Source organism: Halyomorpha halys, unplaced genomic scaffold (genome assembly GCF_000696795.3).
Source record: "Halyomorpha halys isolate HHAL.00 unplaced genomic scaffold, Hhal_1.1 Scaffold685.1, whole genome shotgun sequence".
NCBI classification, from domain to species: Eukaryota; Metazoa; Arthropoda; class Insecta; order Hemiptera; family Pentatomidae; genus Halyomorpha; species Halyomorpha halys.
Window position 1 is genome coordinate 931,773 of NW_027109568.1, and position 17,613 is coordinate 949,385.

Below are 17,613 nucleotides of genomic sequence, written 5' to 3' on the forward strand. Positions count from 1 at the left end.
TTATTTAATTTGATTTATTTAAAACATAAAAAAAAAAAGTTCACTAACAAAATCTGTATTATATTTATTTCTACTATTAATTGTATTGGTTATACAGAATCAAATGATTTATACAGCAGATATTATGTATTTCCAATTCCAACAAATTATATTATGAACATTTCCATAGGAATTAGATTACTCGAAATTTATTGCCGATAGATGCGGTCCTTTATGAAATGAAAATGTTATTACCTGCAGAGTTTTCCCCAAAAAACTTTTTTTTTTATACCAGTTATGATTACTGGAATGTTTGGAGTACCAAAATGCGGAATACCAAGATTACACTGTATATATAATTTTGTATCCTTTTAATGTCCTCTGAAATTTTAAGGTATGGTTAGGATTAAGTTTTGTTATTTTCGGTTGTTACAAAGCTGGCATTTTCACCTTTCTATTTACGTCGCTGAAGAGGCTGCCTTACTGGTACATCGAATCGGGACCTGGATAGGCACATTTCCAAGGATCGACTGAACTCGAGATCGGCTTGCCCCTGGCATTCGTAGCCGCCGAGGTGGTGGATGGTTGCGTAGTCTGTGCAGTTTATCCTCCCGTCGTTGTTACAGTCCTGTAAAACAATACTTATGACATATTTATTGACCTATAATAGCAATTAAATATAATTGATCAAGTGGCTCTTCTTTTATTTTTTCAATTCAGTTCTTAAAAGAAGCGTGTGTATTGAGTCATGCCGCACAAATATCTTTTATATATAAGGCTACTAGACAAACAATATAATAATAAGTACCGCTACAACCCATTAAGGGTCAGAGGTTCAATACTTTGTAAGAAAGTACTGTTTTAAGAACAACGGCCTTGCAAGGTGGTGTTTTTCAAGATCACACTCAAACACCAGATTTTCCCCAATTAAGGATATACACTTTATCAGGCTGGGTTATACCCCGGAGCTCGCAAAACAACAGGATTGACTCATGGCTATAGTAAAAGTATAAATAATTATTTATACTGTTTTACAGATTTGAAATCGGGTCCTTGGAGTTGGCAGCACAGTAGAGAAACAATATACTAAATTAATATAATATGACATTGCGTTCAAAAATTTAAAATATACAATTTCATGATGAAATTGTAGTACATTATCGTTTTTTTTTTTTCATTATGTTGTTTCTCTTGTTCATTTAATAATATATGTTAAATTAAAATTTCTGTTAATTGTAAGGCTGAACGAATCAGAAAGGTCTTCACCAATATCAGTTACTCTGAATAGCTACTGAACTCCGTGGAGACTCAAATAAAGTAAATAAGATCTATCACACCCTTTCAATCAAGTGCTCCGTCAGTCAACCCCACAGTTATGTTAATTATATATTTATATTTTCATTATAAAGTTATTTATTTTTATTATATAGGTTTTATTTTATTATTGTATTATTGGCGAAAATATTTATATAATTTTATTTATATTATATTCAAAAATATTCTCTCACATTTTACGTTTCAAGTAATAAACATGCTTCCTCGTCAGTACGTATGTTTGATATCAAGTTTGTGTTACTGGATAATTGATCGAACTGTTAATCCGATTTTGATGACATTCTCAGGGATTTAGAGGGTTGCTATCTGATTAGTCACTTATCGATTTTATTAGATTCCGTCCACTAATTTCATGTAAACATGCTCAGACCTATTTTTCCTGACACAACTATATTTCGATGTGACTCATATTAGGGAAAATGTTGAGGGTAGGTTATCGTGTAGTATAAATTTCCTGAATAAACCTATATTTCAACATTTGCTCATCCCGTACATTTTATTCTCTAACGACAAATAATTAACCTCAAAATATATCTATAGATAATTATGTTATAATTAATTAATTATAATTGTAATTGAAATTATATATCAATGAAGAGGATTTGAAAATAAAAAAAAACTATAGATAATTAAAAATAGAAATAACTAACTAAAAAATAATTAATTATCCGCTACAGCCGGATTCGAACCCGAATCCTTAGATTTGGTAGCATAGTGCCTTACCAGTGAGCCACCCCGTTTGGTCGATGTACCATGTCACAATTTCACAAGAGGAGATCATAACACAAAAAAAGCAAATCAATCGTTTATATGCATCACCTGAAACCCTTAACCTTAAATACAATTTTTCAAAGAAATTAAAAAATAGAAATTTTTTACCCTGATTTATTTGGAAGAATTTTTTTTTTTCTACCGGTGACCATACTTCATATCATTATTCATTACTCCTCTGTATTTTATCAAATTTCTATTTTAATTCAACTTTTGGAAAGCTAAATGTCTGTTCTTTTAATCTACATTAAATTTATATTTAATATTCTTATAAAGGCGAAATATTGGTTTCAAATAAAAAAATCTTTTCTAACATTTTATTTTATGTCACCGGTTCTAATCTGTTTAATTAGATCCCTTTAGGTTTGTGCCCTTTAGTACAATTTATAGAACTCCAAACCACTCCCAAGTTTAGTGCAGTTTGTTCGAGTTAAAGTTAATTGTATTTTTTTTTATTTTTCAATATGCTCTAATGCTAAAATTTTAGGGCCAACATATTTTGTTTTCTAAAATTCGTATTTGAGAGATTTTTGAGAGGTTAAAAACGAACATGAACTTTGTTTCACTCCTAAAAATTTTTTACCGTACCACCATTTATTTATTGATTTAATGCTGTTGTATTACAAGTGATGCGGTGTGAGGGATGCGTGATGCTCACACGTGGGGGGATAGAGTGGGCTCAGGGATCCTCAGGTCGATTGTGTAAATATTGTATATAGGAGTGTAAATGTGACTAGAGATTATATTATTTTTATCATTATTTTATTTATTTATTTTCTCCATGCACATAGTTTGATTATGTTCCTTTTCTTTATCCTTCTGTTTGTATATGTTTTAAGAGAAATTTTATTCATTTTTATGTACATTTTTTTTTCAATTATTTATTTATTTTTCATTCTTATTTTATTTTAGTAAGAATGTGATCATTCATCACTATCACCTATTGCCCATAACAGTGTGGCAGATTGTAATATCTATAAAAAAAAAAGTTTTAAATAAAAAATAAATAAATAAATAAATGCCGTTATAAGTGCGCCAGTAATACCAATACATATTGGTTTCAAATTAAGAAAAAGTTGTATTTTATATCACCAGTTCTAATATCTTTAATTAGATCCGCTTTGTGCCCTTTGGTGCAGATTGTATGAGTCGAGTTGAAGTTAATTGTATTTTTTTGATTTTTCAATATACTGTAATGCTAAAATTTTGGGCGAACATATTTTGTTTTCAAAAAATCACATTTAAGAGTTTTTGAGGCGCTAAAATGTGAACTTTGTTTCTCACCTAAATTTGTTTCCCTCATCCCTGTCTCCTTCATAGCTATATCACCACCATTTATTTATTGATTTAATGCCATAACAAGGGCGAAATATCGGTTTCAAATTTAGAAAAACCTTCCAGACATTTTATTTTATGGATCTAATTTGTTTATTTAGATTCGGTTGGTGAAGTTTATAAAACCCTAAACCACTAACTAATATTATCTTATTTACCGCTATAAAGTAAATATGTATATTTACATATAAAATAAACAATTAATTAAATCGTTTATCTAATGTGTAAATAATGAAATATTTTAATTTATACCTAACTTTCAATTGCATTAAATTAAACTAACTGCATCCCTAAATAAAGCAATTGTAAAGCAAAGCTAGTTATAAATAAACATTATCTGATGGAATGCTAATGTTTGAATCAAAAGTAGCTGAATAAGCAGTATTTAATAATAATAAAATGTTATTATTGATCAAGTTATGTAAACGAAATTCATAATGTTGGGAGTTACTGGTATATACGTAGATACCCTTCTGGTGATCCGATACTTCGCCGAAAAGTTGCATCCATTCTCCATTTGTTTTGACCTTCTTACAGCCAAATATAAGTAATACTCTGTTCTCGAAAACAAAATGATTTTAAATTAAAATCTATTAATCTATAGAGCTTCAATATGTAATAAACAAACATAAATATTTTTAAAGATAATCAAATAAATTTAAAACAATTTTTGCTTACCTGAGAAAATTTCACTACATAGTTCTTGACTGCTGTGGCAGCACACTCTGGATCAGTAGTGCAATGTTCATAAGCTAAAAATGAAATTTATATATATACATAGCCATGAAATCGTTTTTGTTGGTATCGAAAAAAAAAATCAAATACGCCTTTTTCACTATTAATTCGACCACTTTCTTCAAATTGAATTCATCAATTTTCTCATGAAAAAGCTTAGATGTAACTGATTATATAACAAGTTCAGCTAAAAACTAATTGAATTAACTAAAAATAATATAAATTTTTAATAACTCCTTTGTTTTAGGATGGTGCTCACCAATTATGGGTTATCTTATAAATTACCTACATTTTATACTATTTTGGTTTTAAAAATGATGTATTGTTCTCCAATTTCACTATCATGGTTATTGTAGTATTAAAATTCTACTTCCAACATAAGTTCAATCGCAATACATCCGAAAAATGTTGCCTGTCGACGCTACAAGTTTTACAACTTGTTAAGGTTTGGGTGGTTGGGAAGTTTATCATGGAAGGATTGGTATCTGGTTCTGGCAAAATCAGCTACATATGGAACATTGAGGTCCAGATGGATGATTTGATTTGTGACAAAGTAAGGAGTATTCAGGATTTGACGAAGGATTTTGGACTGTAAGGATTGGATACGAGAGGAATTAGATGGTTTAGTGGAGTCCCAAAGCTCATCCCCGTATTTCCAGATAGGCCTTATTATAGTCAAGTAGATGGTCTCTTGTAATGGATTGGAAGTTTTGAACGTTTGTCGAGTAAATGTTGCAATAGTCGAAATCGACGAGCAGTCTTTTATGAGGATTCTATGTCAGTCGTTTGTCCAGATGCTGTTCTAAGTAACGGGTCTGTTCGACAGGAATGAGTGGGATTATTATTAAAGGATACTGCGGGGTAGGAAGTCATGGATTTTGATGAAGAGTAAATATGATTTGGTTGGATTTATTAGAATTTATTTTAATACTCAGTTTTACAACTTGAGTATAATTAATATGAAATCCACGAGGTCCAAGATAGTATAGCCCTAATTGCTCTAAATGGCGTGATATCGTGTCCTTTTAAGATTCGCCACATATGAACAAGCCATTTTAACCAATGAAACCGTTTCCAACGTGCCAATGCACCCAAATTAGGAGCTTATCCATAACCGAAAAGTCCATAACTTTTTTACTTCAGTTTGCTCAACGTTATGAGTAGGTTCTACTCGTCATCTATTTTTATTCTATTTGAAACATAAACAAAAAGGGATTTTTAAGCTTTACCACCGCTGCAGTTTGCATTTGTTTTAAATTTAAAAAAATAAAATAAAAATTAGATAATCGATATCTATCTGTAATGAATCAATTAATTGAACTGAATTTAGTCTAATAATTCTCTTCTGTCCAGAGCACTAAATGCCAAAAACAAAAAGTTTCTCGATAATTTCCATTATTTCTACGAAACAATTTGGAGATAAAAACGAAATAATGTCCCAACATTTACTAATAATAAAAGCGTATTTTGTTATTTATAAATAGAAATACTGAGAAATAAGTTTTCCGAATGTATCCCGAAATAATATACATTTTTTCAATTTTATTTTTTGTAAAATCATAATTAATATTATTTATAATTTCTTTATCATGTTTTTCTATTGTTCTAGTCATATATAGTTTGAAATCTAGCTAATATTGTTTTTACTTTTTTATCCAATTTCTTATTCAAAAAGTTTATTCACTTTCAAAAATTAAAATATTATAAACATTGACAATAGACAGCCATGTGATTATTTATTGAAAATTCATTTGTTAACTGAACTTAATTTTTAAATTATATTACAGGGTGTAATTCAATTCGAAATCCGGAGATATCTGAACCTCAGATCTTACAGAATTTTTTTTTATGTTAGTAAACCCAGGTTATTACATTAGAAATATATTCTTTCATATCTTTTACATGAGTATGTTTTTTAACATCTAATTTTGAAAATTACTGAAACAGCCGAATTTTAACTTGTCTTAGGCCACAAAACTCCTCGTAATCTTACAATGGATAGTGTTGAAGGAATGTTCCTTGTTATAGAATGAATTATAGCATCTGTTTAACATTTAGATAGGTTACATTTAACTAGATTTTATTTGCTGCTAATTCCACCATTCTTCCATCTTAAAATGGCCTTAATTTAAATATATGCCGGAATAAAATTAGTTTTTTTAAATTAAAAAAAAATGGTATAATTTTGTTGAGATTTTAAAATAATTCTTTATTAAAATACAATCATTATAATAAATAATTCTTTGTTTCGAGGTAGTCACGTTACAAATTAAATTTAAAAAAAAAACATTTAATAAGCTTTAAAAAACCCTTCCAGCAACATCGGTTGTAAAAGAACAAAATCTACAACAAAATTGTTTATAAAAAAAGTTGATAATGTTTTGAAAAATACAATTTGAGCTGTACAAGAGCCCAAGAGGAGAAAAAAGGCAGTTATTTCACCCTAATGTTTGATTAATTAATTGAAAACTATGTATAATTACTAGTAAAAATTGATGGGTCTGCCAAGTATAGTTAGGGGAAATAAAAAATAGCGGCTGTTTTAAAACCTTAAATAAACATTAATTTATCATTCTGAGTTAATATCTTAAAAACTACCAACAATAGAAAATCTAAGAGAACATCATTTATAATAGAATAAATTTGTTAAAATGTAAGCCCTAATAGAACTATTTACGTTCAATAGTTCTCGAGATATACGTTTTTAAAAAGCAACATTTCACAAAAATGTTGTATGGAACGTACTGAAATATGAGTAATTAGTTAATTTATTTTGATAATTCTATGTCTCAGGAACATGAATTTATCATTCTGAGTTAATATCTTAAAAACTACCAACAACACTAGAAAATCTAAAAGAACATTATTTAAAGAAGAGTAAATTTGCTGAAATATTAGCCCTAATATTGGACTCTATTCTCTCGATATATAGCTTTTTAAAAAGCAACATTAACTAATGTTGCTAATTAAATTAATTAATAAAAACTACCACTCATACGAAAATAAATGTCATAAGCTACTTTATAGCTCATTAAACTAGCTTTAATTTGAGTGCTAATAGACATCTGTACGTCAAATGGTTTTTTCAGATATAGATTTCTCAAAATAAATTAACTAACTACTGATATTTCAGTACGTTCCATAAAACATTTTTATGAAATGTCGCTTTTTAAAAAGCTATATCTGGAGAACTATTGAACGTAAATAGCCCTCTATTAGGGCTTACATTTTAGAAAATTTACTCTATTCTAAATAATGCTCTCTTAGATTTTCAATTGTTGTTGGTAGTTGTAATTAAATTGGAATTAAATTCCCTTTATTTTGAGTGTTGGCGGACATATGTGCGTTTATAGGTCTAGAGATATATTTTTTCAAAAATCCAACATTTTATACAAATAACCAGAAATTACAATTTTGTGAGTTTATTTTGTCAAATATCATAAAAACTGCTACTCCTACAAAGATAAACATTATTAACTATTTTGTAGTAAATTTAACTAGCTTTAATTTCAGCGCTGGCAAACATCTGTACGTCCAATGGTTTCTGAAATGAAGATTTCCATAAATAAAACCTATTGTCCGAACAACTATAAATCAATTTATTTTAGCATATTTCATGAAAACTACTACACCTACTAAAATAAACGTAATAAACTAATTTATAGTAAATTAAACTACCTTTAATTTTAGTGCTAATTAAGACATTTTTACGTAGATACAGATTTCTCAACATAAATTAAGTAATGACTCATATTTCAGTACATTTTTATGATATGTTGCTTTTTAAAAGGCTATATCTCGAGAACTATTGGACGTAAATAGCTCTATTAGGGCTAATATTTGAGCAAATTTACTCTTTTTTCAATAATGTTCTTTTAGATTTTCTAGTGTTGTTGGTAGTTTTAAGATATAGAGCTCCTAATGACAAATTAATGTTTTTTAAAGGTTTTGAAACAGCCGTAATTTTTTATTCCCTCTACCTTTACTTGGCAGACTCATCAGTTTTGACTGGTAATAATAAATAGTTTTCATTAAAGTAATCAAAAATTGGGGTGAGATAACTGTCTTTTTTTCTTCTTCATTTTCAGAGAGATCGCACTTATATTGCTCGAATATTAGGCCAACCTTCATTTGAATATAATTTTGAGTAAAAACAAAATGTGGGAAGGAAATAATTAAACAATTATGTATATCTGACAAAAATCCTTGTTGCATGAAATACAGTATCTCTTTTACTAATAGTTTGTATCATAATAATTCCATTGTTTCCTCATTCCCGTTAAAACCCTATGTCTACAAAATACTGACCTCCTTTGGCGGAGGAGCTGTCCGGAAAAATGCTAGGTTTGTTAGCGTCTATCCAATAGGGCTTGGTGATTTTGTATGGCCCACAGGATCCTCCCTCGCAGCCCAGGGTCCTGTTGCAGCCAGAGCTGGCCTCGCAGATACAGCTTAGGCATTGCTCACTAAACGGCTCCCTCGACTGTCCTGGTAAAAATAAACATACATTATTAGTGTTTATAAATTTGAATTAGTAGGAATGCTTACCTAATGGAACATACAATAAACAGATCCCAGTTTGTTTGATTTTAAGAAAAATATGATAAGGGAACTTTCTATTGGATAGTGGCTAGTGCCATTGTAGAGGTATGTAAAATATTTGACTGCTTTGGATGGAAGCTACCGAAGTGCCATCCATGAGGGGCTCCAGCTTTTCACTGTGCCAGAGTACATAGACCGTAGGCACATAATAATAATACTTTATTTATTCTGGGACGAGTCCCTTTAGAATAATACAGAGAAATCAATAGATGAGGGATGAGGAGCCTCAGAAATACTTAAACAAAAAATACAAAGAAATATAAACAGTCATTATACAAAAATAATTATAGGTTACTTTCTCACTTTTATCAGTTGAACAATAAAAAAAAATGAATAAATAAAAGAGAAAAGAAAACGATGTAAAAATAATTAAGAATCATATAATAGTTTACATACATATTTACAATTGTATTAATTTACAATTTTATGGGGTCTGAATGGATAAGAAATGATTGAACAGGCGGGATTTAAAGGTAGGGAGGGTATTTGAGCGACGGATGTTGGAAGGGATGGAGTTCCATAAGGATGAGGCTCGGATAATGAACGATCTATTGAAAGCAGCGGTTCAGTGGGCCCTGGTGTAGAAATCTGAAGACCGCGAACGGGTATTGCGGAAACGTATAGAGGATTTGAATTGAAGGAGCTCGGAGATGTATGATGGACGGCGGGATTGGATGACTTGGAAGATGAAGGAAGCCAGGAAATACTTACGACGGTAGGAAGGATAAAGCTACTTCAACTCTGCATAAAAACGGGAAATAGAGGCGTCCCTTGGGATCCCGAAGATGTATCGTACACATAGAGTTCTTTGAATGGCTAGAGGTCTGTGCCATCCCACTCTTCAGGGAAATCACCCCTACACCAAGACCTGGGATGTCCTCTGTCGCAAGTGTTACCCCAGCACACAGTAGAAAGTGTTTATGTCCCCAATGCTTAAAATTTCTTCTGGCAGATAAAATAGAATTGTAAACAAATTGTATATATATATAAATATGATTTGTCTTATACATTGAATGTGTAAGTAATTACAAATTTTTGGAGGATAAAAAAAAAATATTCTGTGCTAATAGCCATTATAAGAATACTATCAATCTATCAGAAATTATTTTTATTAATTTCTCAGAAAGCGTCAGTTTTGAGTTCGAGTTTTCAGATATATAAATAATATGTTCTAATCAAGCTAAAAATGACTTGAGATACTCTCTAATAAAGAACTTTAATTAAGACTCAACGTCCATCCAAATCATAAATCTATTCATTGTGAAGAAAATAAATAACTAATAATGAAGCTACGACTGAGTATTGACTCTTTTCAAAACTTCTAACAGCTGTCGGAAAAGTGGTAAATATCATCGGTGTCGGCTAAGGCACGGCTTCGAATTATTTGAGGCAGGTATTTTTATATATATTCACAGAAAATATTTTCTGAGAAATTTTCTTATTATTCCTGTATCTGAATCAAAAGATTTTTTTATACTCTTCATTAAGAATGATATAATAATTCATACATATATAATACATGAAATGTATTATAAATACTTTAGTATGTCATATAATACGTTTCAAATAAGCATCAATAGAAAGCAAAATCCTAAGGTCTTATCTAAAATTGTTCAGTTTAGAACCACAAGAGGAACCTAAATCCAATTCTCTATGAAACAAAACTATCTATTTACCATTTAAATCAAAAATTGTTTTATTTTAGTAAATACTCTATGGAAACCCGTTTTATCTTTAACGTAAGATATTTAAGGATAGATAACATAAAATACTGACATTGATCACTGAATCTCAACGACAATGGCTATCAAGTTGTAATTATTTATAGTGGTCCTCCTTAATATGTTTATGTGCAATAAAGTTGAGTTTCAAAAACGGAAATAGTTTGTAATTAAAACAAAGAGAATAAAAATCATTCTTAGAAGGGGAATCTCCTCTAGTAAAGTGTTAATATTGTAAGTTAAGTTTTGATAATTTTTTTTTTCTAAAAATATTTCCGGATTTATTATTATCTAACGATAAAATGTATTATTAGAAGCAATTACTGCTAAGCATTTTCATGTTATGTCACCTAAGGATAATTTAAAAACAAATTTAATATTTCTTATTAATTTATATTTGCTAAAAATTAATATTTGTTGATAATTTAACCTTACCGAAGGCTGAATTGGTTAAAAGAAGGAATGGAAGGACTGTGTACTGGAAGAGCATCTCTGAACACTGGTCGTTTCTACACCTCAGGTCGGTATATTGTCTAGTCTGTCCTGTGACGTCAGCGAGTAAGAGTACGCCGTATCTATGATAAGTGATAGTTGACCGTAGATAACATATATGAGAAGATGGTTGCGGATGTGGTCAGTAAATAACCCAAATAAGTTGAAAGAACTATTTAGTGCCAACGATTCGGCCAGAGTTTCTACCCTTCACCAGGGCTAGAAAAAAGAGCAAGACAACAACCAATAAAAAAAAAAAAAAAAATATATAAAATATAAACAGAATGATTAAAGTAAATAATTATACAAAATGAAAATTAATAAAAATAAAGTGATAAAAGAAGTGGAAAATAAAACTTATATATAGGTAATTTAATATGTAATTAGAATGACATAATCAAGGAAGTAAAAATTTTAATTAGTACTCCTCTGAGCAATTCTGAGGAGAATGTTAGGGGGATTCTAGGGAGAATCCATTCCCGTATGCCAGAATGGTAATTGGCAAAGAAGGAAAAATGGTGAACTTTTTGGGCTCTACAAGAAATGTAGCATCTCCTCGTACATAAGGATACAGAGGCTTAAATGGCTTGGACATGTAATGAGGAAGAGCGAGGAAAGAGTGGCTCATAAAGTGTACAGCTACGTTCCGGATGGTGTGCGGCAACGTGGTAGGCCGAAGGGCCGATGGAGAGATGCAGTGGGAAGTTTTGATGCATCCACTATATAGTCCGGACCTGACACCGAGCGATTATCATATTTTCCTTGCATTGAAAAACATTCTTGATGATAAGAAATGGCCATCAAGAGAAGACAGTGAAAATCGGTTACTAACGTTTTTCGACAATAGAGACGAAGACTTCTATGAGTGAGGCATTATGAAGCTGCCTTTAAAATGGTAACAAATTATAGAACAAAATTGTGCATATTTTACCCAAATCGGACAACCTGAAAGATATTAGATAAAGTATTGAATTTCTCGTAAAAATTATGGATTTATTTTCCCCAACCTAATATTTTTAGGAGTGAGTAAGGCACTGTGCTACAACCTCTCAGACCTGGCTCCAAGTCAGGCTGAGATAGATTGTTATTTATTCCGTCATATCGACTCTTGGGTCTAAAGACCTTCCTGGAAATAATAAATTGTGAAAGTTTTCATCTGGAAGAGCCTTGATGAAGCTCTACAAAGTGGGGCGAAACGTCGGGAAATAGATAGTTGTTAACAATTTTTTGTTTTCTTTTGATCGCACCCCTGACCATCTTCTTCATAATTCATTATTTTTGTTTAAAGCAGAAGAAAAAATTCAGATCTGCCTTTCTACTCTATGTTAAAACTTTATACTCTGTCAAAAACGAATTCATTTATGTTAATAAACTCTTTTGCGGTAAATTTAGTTTTATGATGGTAGCGTTCACTTTTATCTTGAACGTGAAAGAATGTAAATCCTTTGCCTCGTAACGATAAGTTGAGGCAATCTAATGCAGAGAATATATGTGCTAAGTATGTCAATTTACAAAGCCATTTCGAGTTATGTAGAAATTCACTCAGCTTTAATCTATCAATAAAATAAACTAAAATTTCAAGTTTACTTTAAGTTCAATTAATTGGTACAGAATATCCACTAGAGATGGAACATTGTTTTGAAAAACAAACCTGATGACTATTTGTTTTCCAAAATTTTCACATATTTGCGAAAAATGCGTTCAGAGAACAGCATTTTTAATCTAGTTTACGATTTCCATCGTGGAACTGTAAGATACCTGGGAATTCACCTAGATCGCCGCCTTACCTGGAATTACCATATCAACATCAAACTAACTCAAACTTATGCAAGGTTAGCAATGTTATATCCTATCCTAAACAGAAATTCCAAACTAAAACCAGAAACAACTGTTATATTTAAAACAATCTTCAGGCAACTGCTGATGTACGGCTGTGAAGTCTGGGGAGCGACATCCTTCACGAAAAGGAAAAAACTACAATCTTTTCAAAATAAAGTCCTAAGAATCGCAGTTAATGCTCCTTGGTTCATAAGAAATAGCCAATTACATCGCGAATTACAAATGGAGTCAATAGAGCATTACATCAAAAAACGGTTAATGAGGTTCCACTCCCAGTTGCCGACAGTTAAAGGAACAGTGAACTACAACCTGGGAAACCCAACCTCAACCCGAAGACTGAAGCCCAGACTGCTGCGGGACATTCTTTTATAAATTTTTAATAAATATAAAAATAATTCATAGTCACACTACCTCTATTTACTTATTATTATTATTCTTTTTATTTATTCAATATTACTATTTTTTTTCTCTCTTTTCTTTTCTCTTCCCTTTTTCAAATTAACTTGTTTCTTTTTACTATTAGAAGACAACTGTTTGTTTTATTTAAGTGTACCAATATCATTATTTTTTGTTATTAATTTTACTTTCCTCTTTTATTAAGAAGCATTATTCTTATCTATTTATTTTATTATTTTTTTTTTTTCATTTTATAAGAACATTTTACATATTTAGGGTTGTCATTTGTGTGACTATACCCCCTCATAATCGACTGTTAAAAAATATATATAGTATAAGTTATATCAACCATGTAAGGCCCACCAGGCCGATCTGGTATAAAAATAAAATAAATAATTGATTTAATACGATTTCCACGCTGTTGGATGGAAGGAGAGGGTTTTTAGGATAACAAACTTCACCCTAGTTAGTTAAACCTAGCTCATTTAAATTTAATTTCAATCAAATTATACTTGTAAATTACCTTGGAGCAAATACAATAAAATTCAGGTAAAGATACAAGAAGAGAATTTTTAAGAACTAATTAATACGCTCTTTTTGGATAATTTATTGAATCATGATTTTAATAAAATATAAATTTGTATAAATCACAGGCAAATATAAAATAAACTTTTGTAAATGGCATAAAATAGAAAAATAATCTTGTTAAATACAAAAGTGATTAAAAAATCTGAAGCTAAAGTTGCACAATGTCATGATTAAGCCAGATCTGATATAAGGCTACGAGACCTGGGCTCTAACAGGTACTCTAGAAAGAAGAATCGAGAGATTTGAAAGGAAATCCCACAACACAATGGGGCTATCTGGGATTAGACCCTTAACACATAGAGATGAACTAACAGTGAACTGCTTGTAGAGACTGATCTGTCAATATTTCATGAAATGAAGGCAAGATTTTTCTCGAAGCAATCTGTCAGGACTCCTCTAAACAATATAGTCGGCAACAGACCACATGGAACGCCAAAAACCAGATGGATAGTAACTATTAATGAAGATACGAAAGAGCAGTAGCCCAAGACAGGCAAGCGTGGAGAAGGCTGGTACGAGCGACTAATGATCTACAAAGTCTGTAGATTTACAAAGACAATCGAAATAAGAAAATACAAAAAAAAAAAAAAAAAATTAAACTACTTAAAATTAATAAATGTATATCAAACCTAGATTATGATGTTTACGATGGCACAGGGAAATAAAATAATGTTTCGTATTGATGAGCTCATAATAAATTAAATTCAATTAATACATAGTAGTACATTCCCTGGGTAGATGAGTTTACAATTTCATCAAAACTATTGAACGAGGAATGAAGTTCCTATGCTCAGCTCAGCGTACATAGAATGTTGTTTTCAAGTCTCGTTCCTGTAGATATTTTAAGCGAAAACTTCCATTACAGTTGTAGTAATGGTTGTAGTGATGGTTATGGTTGATGTACATGGGACAACCATTATAATAGGTCTACGCTAAACAAAGTATCTGTAAAAAAAAAAATACTAAGTCGAACTCGATCAACAAAATCATCTTGACTTGTTAGCATTGGTTTGCTGACTGCTCTGACTTTAAATAATAAAAATAAATTTTATTTTTGAAATAAATTTTAATTTACCATAAAGCCGTCACTAGGTCTATCGGTCTGAGATCTGCGGCTGCGCTGGCTAGAATCCGGCCTGAGCATTGACTTTTTTCATTAAGTGGTGGTCCCACAAAATGAAAAACATTACCTTCCATCATGGCTAGAGTAGGTTGGTCACCTGTAGATAACAAGGCAAACATCACCTTCGCTGTGGATTGCCTAAAAAAAATTACCATAATATACTTTATTTTGTATTTATTTATTTTTTTATTTTAGAACACTTTAAACTGAAAGAAAGCAAAGCAATAATATTCTTTAAAAAATTGATTTTGAAATAAATCTAATTTAATTAATCAATTTGTAACGAGTAATTAAACTAATCAATTGTAAGGTTGTTATTTAATACATTGTATTAATATTAAAATAGCTCAATTAAAATGATAATATTACTACACTAAATATTAATTTAATATTTAATTTGTAATCTCTTATCTGGTTAAATTATAAAGTATGGATCAGAGATTAATTTTAAAATAAAGTATTTATTTCTTAATGAATATGAGAAAAGCAGCTTTTAGATTGAGTTGGAAGTTCAGAAATTTTACTTCATTTTTTCCTTGACGCCTGTAGCTTATAAAAGGATAAAGAGAAGAATAAAGGGATAGGGTGGCTGAAAATAAATCAAATAGCGAATAGCAGAAGGAGGCTAAGAAAATCAGAAAGAAGGGAAGGTAATCTCACCCTCTTTGTGCTCCTCTTCCAATATCTATCCAATGTCAAAGTCCTATTTCTCTCATCCCCTAAGCCGCTCCTCTAAAGAATTTAACGAACAAGGGATCGTTTTCAATCCTTTTTATTTTCATTCAGGTGAGAATAAGAATAGAGGGTGAGAGTTAGATTAGCTGTAAAATTATTTCTGAATTAGATTTTAAAAGAAGTTGATGAGAGTGCATTTACTGAACCCTAAATGAGCTAATTACAAACACAAGAAAACCAATAATGATACTGTATCAACTATTTCGGGCACCAATATCATTAAATATTGACTAAACCTAGGTATTTCAAAACATCTTAAATGGAAACTAGTATAACAGCTAGTAATTCAAATTTATAATTATTTTTCTTAATAAAAAAAAAACTGTCTAAACGTTTTTTTAATCGGTGCCTGCATTATAACCATATTAAGATAATATCTATTGAAGATTTATGAGAAAGTACTGCGGGTACTGTAGAGTTCCTGCTCCTTGTCCATCACTATATAAAATTTATGTATAAGTATTTTGTATAGTATAATATTGGTAAAGAAAAAATATTTATCAGATCTCATATTTTGATTATTTTTTTCCAGTAATGAAACTTTTAAACCGACCAAGAATAAATCTATTTAACAACCTACCTCCCCATAAAAATTGAGACTTTACGATGTAGAATTAATTAGGGTGGACAATTCAATCGATTAATTTGATCGATTCTTCATTTGATTCTTTTTATCTTAATCCTTTTTTTTTAAATTACATTAGAACTTTTTTGGGGGGGAACAACAATTTCCATACTAAAAATAAAATAATAAATTTATTGTAAAAGAAACAAAAATAAACTATTTCAGAAAGTAATGTTACAAAACATTACATTAAATGTTAAATAAAAAAAAAATTACAGATATTGAACAAGCAGTTTCAACCTTCATCGAAGTTTTCCCCACAATTTACCAAAAGTAATATAAAAATTTCTAAATGATTTAATTTTCTAAAAAAAAAAAAAAAAAATTGAGACTCTTTCTTCCACCTTTAGAAGTGAAACGATTTTATTATATTTTAGGAATAGTAAATACCGTTTGATTGAGGGTGATCCCACTTAATTAATTGATATTTATCTAGAAATTATGTTCTGAAAAAAAGAAATTATGGTCTTATAATAGCTGAAATATGGCACAAATAAAGAATTGAATAAGTCATGGATGGTAAATATTGAATTGTATATCGAATCATCTGATGATAACATAAATGTTCAGTTGTAAATTCTATTCAAGTCATCAATCATCCGATATAAGGTACTGTCAGTCAGTTTAGCCATGGATATGTGAAAACAAAAAAAAAAGAAAAACGAGCAACGATACGAATTTAAACAAAGAGGTTTGTGGCTAAGGTAAAAGTCAGGTAACCTATGCTGCTTAGTAACAAATAAGAATAAACCGAAAAAAAAAATTAAAACGTGGTTTGCTAATGCACAATATAATACGCAAGGTTTTTACTAATTTTGTGGAGCATTCTGTCCTATTTACCGTTATTAAAGTTTTAATAACCTTTTTCAATTCGTTTTAGAAATATTTTTTTTTTAGCTATTAAGAGTTCAGAATTTTTGAAAGCCAGGAGCCTTATAACTTGAAAATGATTAACATTATCACAAAATGTGTAAAATTATTTTTTGTATTATTTTAATTTCCTCATATCCAAAGAAAACGTGGCGTGGTTCATGGAGGTGAAAACATGAATTTATACGTACTCTATAGTGTCATAATTAGGAATAATAAAAAAAGAAACTCGTGTGACACTTCGGTCTTTCCAGTTTTCTTGATAACAAAAGAGCATCATAATATTAGTCCATTCAAACCAGATAAGGTTAAAAAATTCAATTACGACTCTAAACTTTAATTTTCTTCATCCAGGTCTTGAATACTTGTCTGGAAATTCGAATTTAATCAGCGAGGGGGAGGATGAAAGATTACACTGAGATATGAAAGAAATGGAAGAAGGAATCAAGGAAGATGGAATGTTAATA

At 30.2% G+C, this 17,613-nt stretch overlaps 1 protein-coding gene across 1 annotated transcript; it reads right to left on the reverse strand.

Annotated features, from left to right (window-relative positions):
- Positions 1-428: 428 nt before the first annotated feature.
- LOC106685360 (invertebrate-type lysozyme 3-like) lies at positions 429-10,984 on the reverse strand. Its single transcript, XM_024360005.2, has 4 exons — positions 10,914-10,984; positions 8,464-8,643; positions 4,099-4,172; positions 429-607 (listed from the first exon to the last, which is right to left on the reverse strand). Exons 1-4 carry the CDS (start codon positions 10,966-10,968, stop codon positions 434-436), a joined length of 483 nt encoding a protein of 160 aa, XP_024215773.2. The 5' UTR covers positions 10,969-10,984; the 3' UTR covers positions 429-433.
- Positions 10,985-17,613: the final 6,629 nt, after the last annotated feature.

What these genes read in the sequence shown, in the direction of transcription:
- LOC106685360 (XM_024360005.2), bottom strand. Translation starts at nt 10,968, where the DNA reads ATGCTCTTCCAGTACACAGTCCTTCCATTCCTTCTTTTAACCAATTCA. An exon ending in TTTAACCAATTCAGCCTTCG is followed by an intron (nt 8,644 to 10,913) that starts GTAAGGTTAAAT and finishes TATTTTTACCAG; the next exon opens with GACAGTCGAGGGAGCCGTTT. An exon ending in CAGCTCCTCCGCCAAAGGAG is followed by an intron (nt 4,173 to 8,463) that starts GTCAGTATTTTG and finishes TTTCATTTTTAG; the next exon opens with CTTATGAACATTGCACTACT.